This window comes from Lynx canadensis, chromosome D2 (assembly GCF_007474595.2).
Source record: "Lynx canadensis isolate LIC74 chromosome D2, mLynCan4.pri.v2, whole genome shotgun sequence".
Lineage (NCBI taxonomy): Eukaryota > Metazoa > Chordata > Mammalia > Carnivora > Felidae > Lynx > Lynx canadensis.
Genome location: NC_044313.2, coordinates 31117683 through 31122609, shown reverse-complemented (window position 1 = coordinate 31122609; position 4927 = coordinate 31117683). Strand labels below are relative to the sequence as shown.

At 57.1% G+C, this 4927-nt stretch overlaps 1 protein-coding gene across 1 annotated transcript; it reads left to right on the top strand.

The window, feature by feature from the left end:
- The first annotated feature begins 219 nt into the window (after nt 1-219).
- On the top strand, nt 220-2932 carry FRAT1 (FRAT regulator of WNT signaling pathway 1). Its single transcript, XM_030334346.1, has one exon. The coding sequence runs from the start codon at nt 516-518 to the stop codon at nt 1362-1364; it is 849 nt and encodes a 282-aa protein (XP_030190206.1). The 5' UTR covers nt 220-515; the 3' UTR covers nt 1365-2932.
- The last annotated feature ends 1995 nt before the right edge of the window (nt 2933-4927 follow it).

Below are 4927 nucleotides of genomic sequence, written 5' to 3'. Positions count from 1 at the left end.
GGGGAGTGTGTGGGTGTAAGTGTCTGTGCTTGTGTGTGGAAGAAACCAACTGAGTCCACGCCGGTGTTCATTTTCTGGAAATGCCAACCACGCCCGGCTGACAGAGCGAGTATCCGCAACCCAGTGCGCTCCTGCACACATCACTCAGGGTTGGTGGACTCAGAAGCAGCTAGGTTTCACCCTGCACCCGGGCCCAGCGGGCGCCCCGCCCCCCAACCGTACAGCGCACCCCCGTCCTGGCGCGGTGGTAGGGCCCGGCGGCGACGTCACCCATTGTTTACAAATCAACCCGAGCCGGTAGGATTCCGGCTCCCGCGGCTGCAGGCGCGCGGCGCGAGTGCCTGGCGGGTTCCCGCTTCCGTGTCCGCCCCGGCCCCGGCCCCGGCCCCGGCCCCGGCCCCGGCTCCCGCTTCGGCCTCAGCACCGCTCCCCGCTCCGCCGCGGCCCATCGAGCCCGGCGGGCCGCCGAGCCGCCAGCGCCGGCCGCCGAGCTCCGTGTGCCCGGGCGGGGGGCCATGCCGTGTCGGAGGGAGGAGGAAGAGGAAGCCGGCGAGGAAGCGGAGGGGGAGGCGGAGGAGGAGGAGGAGGAGGACAGCTTCCTCCTGCTGGAGCAGTCGGTGACGCTGGGCGGCTCGGGCGAGGTGGACCTGCTGGTGGCCCAGATCGGCGAGGCGCTGCAGCTGGACGCGGCTCAGGACAGCCCGGCCTCCCCGTGCGCGCCCCCGGGGCCGCCGCTGCAGCCCCCGCGGCCCCCGGCGGCCGTGCGGGCGGACAAGGCCCGGCCCCCTGCGCTGCCACTGCTTCTGCCGCCCGCGCCGGCCGAGGCGGTGGGCCCGGCGCCCCCGGGGGCCCTGCGCTGCGCCCTCGGGGACCGCGGCCGCGTGCGGGGCCGGGCTGCGCCCTACTTCGTGGCCGAGCTCGCCGCAGGCCCCAGCGCTCTGTCCCCACTGGCCCCTCATCCCGGCCTTGATGGGCCTTCGGGAGCCAACAAGCGGGGCGCCCCGCAGCCGCTGTCCGGCCCGTGCCGGCGAGGTTGGCTGCGAGGCGCCGCCGCCTCCCGCCGCCTACAACAGCGACGCGGGACCCAGCTCGAATCCCGCACCGGCGACGACGATCCGCACCGGCTCCTGCAGCAGCTGGTGCTCTCGGGGAACCTCATCAAGGAGGCTGTGCGGAGGCTTCATTCGCGACGGCTGCAGTTACACGCAAAGATTCCCCAGCGCCCGCTCACGGGGCCTCTGTCGGCCCCAGTGCATGAGCCCCCTTCGCCCCACAGCCCTCGCGCGGCCTGCAGCGACCCCGGCGCGTCCGGGAGGAGGGCGCAGCTCAAAACTGGCGACGGCGTTCCGGTACCTGGCAGCTAACACCCCGAGTGGCCACAGTGCCAGCCTCAGCTTGGAGGGCAAGGGATTCCGCTGAGGGCTGCATCCCTATTCAGACTAGTGAACTCGCGCAGTTGGAAACGGGAAAATAAGCTAATGCAGACGAGGAATGGAAAAACCGCGAATATTCCCTTGGGGAATTAATGGAGGGCTCTAGTGTGTTTGAAACAGCTTGGTTGGCCCTATTTGTGAGGCAGATTACAGAGCGCACTCCCAAGCTCACATTCAGTAGGACTCCTTATTTGGCTTGACCAGCCCCGGCGGTGCAGCTTGCAGTTCCACGCAGCCTCTCGGAGCCCTTCAGCCCGGCGACCATGTGGCCACACTCCACGCTTCTCGGGATCGCCGAGCGTCTGAAAGACGAGGATGATCCCAGTTACTTTACCTTTTCAGGGCTGGTTCCTGATCCACTTTGGGGGAGGGGAACATGAGTAGACCGTCATTTCAGGGAGAACCTCAAACTGCCAGACTTGAAAATTTGTGACTCTTAAAAAAAAACAAAAACGCATCTCATGTCTTTTGGGTGCTGGTTCTTAATACAAAACACGCGGTACCATGAAAGGACTTTTTGGGAGTTGAATAGGAGTAACGTTTTCTCTGTCCCCCGTTTTGCAACTGGCTGCGGTTCTCAGCGTGGCAGGGAAAGGTGTGCGAGATTGGCACGGGAGGCGGGGGCGGGCGGTGCTGGGGAAAGGTAAGGTGGGACGTGGAGTGAACCCTCCTTCCTCTCTAAAATATTTTCACAGCCGTCCCTCTCCTCCTCGGGTTCAAGGTCACTGTTTCCTGAGCGCAGGCAGGGTTCCGGGGTTCCAGTAGAGCAGAAGAGTTGCCGGGTTCTGCCTGTACTCCGGAGAAGAGCTCGGTGTTTTGCAAGTACTGGAGTCTCCTAAGGACACGCGCACCGCGGCCACCGCGGGTATGGGGAGGCGGGGACGTGACGGGCGCCGGTGCCTTCTGCGGGCAGCCGCGCCCTGGGTTTTCACAGAAACTGCCCAGAGTCTTAGCCTCGGGTCCCTGCACTCCCCCACGGCTCTGCTGTCCTACTCCAAGTGGGTGGCGCTGGTGCTCCTTGGGGCCAGGGCTGGGGGCTGGGGAGACGCCACGTGACGCGCACTCCGGGGACACAGCCTCGCACAGCAGCTTATAATGGACTCTCCGGGGCCATTTGCAATAACAGCTGCAATTCCCTGGATAGACGGAGTTGATTTCCTCCCTCTGCCCCTCCCCCAGGCATGCCAGCTCGCCTTTGTAAGTGAAGGAAACCGAGTAGAAAATGTGACCCTCCAAACGGAGAAGCTGCAGGCTTTGCCATTGTGAATCGTGGTAAAGTGCTTTAACATACTGTTCACTTACTCTGAGGGATCTAAAACCGTTTTGTGGGTGTTTTAGTTTTATAAGATTCAATGGCTTGTTCATCATCCAGATGTGGCTATTGACATATCTACACTTCGCACCGGAGTGTCTGGAATTGTGGCTATCCTGATTGTAGGATTTTAACTTAACTGAAATACTTGTTTTTAATAAATGCGTTGGGTTTTTTGTTGGGTTTATTGTTGGGTTTTATTTTCTACTTGCTCTCGGTGCGAAAGATGCAGAGAACACATTTCTCTAATCCATAAACCTTAAAAACACTTGAAATCCTTGTCTGCCTGCCTTGTGGATGGTAATTAGAGCGCCTTTGTGTCTGAGCGGCTCACTAGTTAAGCAGGGTCTGTGTGGCTGGGCGTGTATTGGTGCTGGCATGAAATTAAATGAAAGTGAGGTCAGGTTTTGGACCAATCCCATTCACTAAAACCTTAGAGCCTTTTGGATTACTAGTCAGTGATGGAGTTTTATGAAGCTGCCTCTGACTGTTAGCAAAGGACATCAGTTCAGCCTGTCACTGCAGACTGGGAGGCTCATCACTTTTTTTTTTTTTTTTCTTTCTAACGTGGTCGTTAAGTGGACTCGTTTCACAAGGCAGCCCTTAAGGCTGGGGCAGCTCTTGGTTAGCGGCCGATCAGGATACAAACCCACGGTGGGAAAGCTGTCTGGCAGTGTCTGAAAGGATTCCTCTCTTTGCTCTTAGCATGTTTGCTGCCATTCTGTCCAGGAGCGGTGACATAACGGCCTGTCTCTATCCCTCCCTTTCTGAGTTACTTCAGCCTGTTCCCTCCAGGAAGGAGCCACGCTAGGCAATATATTATGCAGGGTTCAAGGCTACTTATTAAATGGGGACCTCGGACAAGTTGCTCAACCTCTGTGGGCTTTTGGTTTCCTTCTGTATGATAGACGAGAAGTGAGATGTGGAAAAGTTTGCTGTGACTGGCACATACTGGAGAAGAACAGACTCTAGTCCCTACTCGTTCCTTCCCAGGACTGCCCCTTGGTAGCCATATGACTGGGTCCTAGGTTTCTCATGAAAGAAGGGCATGCCATGGTCCCAAAAGTGCTTTCTGGATACAGTCCTTTCTTTTTTTCTCTTTCTTTCTTTCTTTCTTTCTTTCTTTCTTTCTTTCTTTCTTTCATTTATTTTGAGAAAGAGAGAGAGCGAATGCAAGCAGGGGACGGGCAGAGAGAGAATCCCAAGCAGGCTCCCTGCTGTCAGCGCAGAGCTCGACTCAGGGCTCTATCCCATGAACCCTTGAGATCGTGACCTGAGCTGAAATCAAGAGTCAGATGCTCAACGAACTGAGCACCCGGGCACCCCTACAGTCCTGACTTTCTAACTCCCTTCTGGACTCCATGCCTATTGTCTATACCTCCCCATTCTCTCTGCCCCTGATAGTCTGAGATACACCTCCAGAGCGCACCAAGCCAGCTGTTCCCTACACCCTGTCCAGAAAATGTTGTGGGAGGCTTGTCCAGTGGGGCTCAGCAAGAGAAGGGTGATTATGGAGGCTCTAACACTGAGGAAGGGGACGCTCCAACAGTGTAGGTGGCTGCCACGACTGGGTGCTGAGCAGGAGGAAAGTGGTCAGGTGCTGACTTCCTCCAGCATTGGAGTACACCCGGGGTCATCAGCTCCGCTTCTTACTGGGGATGGGATTTCCTTGAGGTCAAAGGGTTAGGGGCAATCGAGGGCCAAACTGGCCATGATTTGATGCCACTGCACCGGCCGTGCTGGCTTGTAATGATCAATTAAGGCCAGACTCAACCATGGGGTTCACAGAGTACTACTCCCTCCTTAAAAAAGGAAGACTGGAGAGGAGCCTGAGTGGCTCAGTCAAGCATCTGACTCTTGATTTTGGCTCAGGTCACGATTACAAGGTCATGGGAGTGAACCCTGTGTCGAGCCCCCGTTAAGCCCGTCAGGCTTCATGCTTAGCGTGGAGCCTGCTTAAGATATTCTCTCTTGCTGTCACCCTCTTTCTCTCTCATTCTGCCCCCTCCCCAATTTGCACACTCTCTCTCTCAAAATAAATAATTAATTTAAAAGGACAACTGGAGAAAACTAATCTCTACTATCAGGCACTTTAAATGCACCATAACCCTAAACCGTCCAGCTTTTAAAAAATCTTGCAGGCCTTACTAGTCACCCCAAAATCTTTTTTGAAATAAGTCAA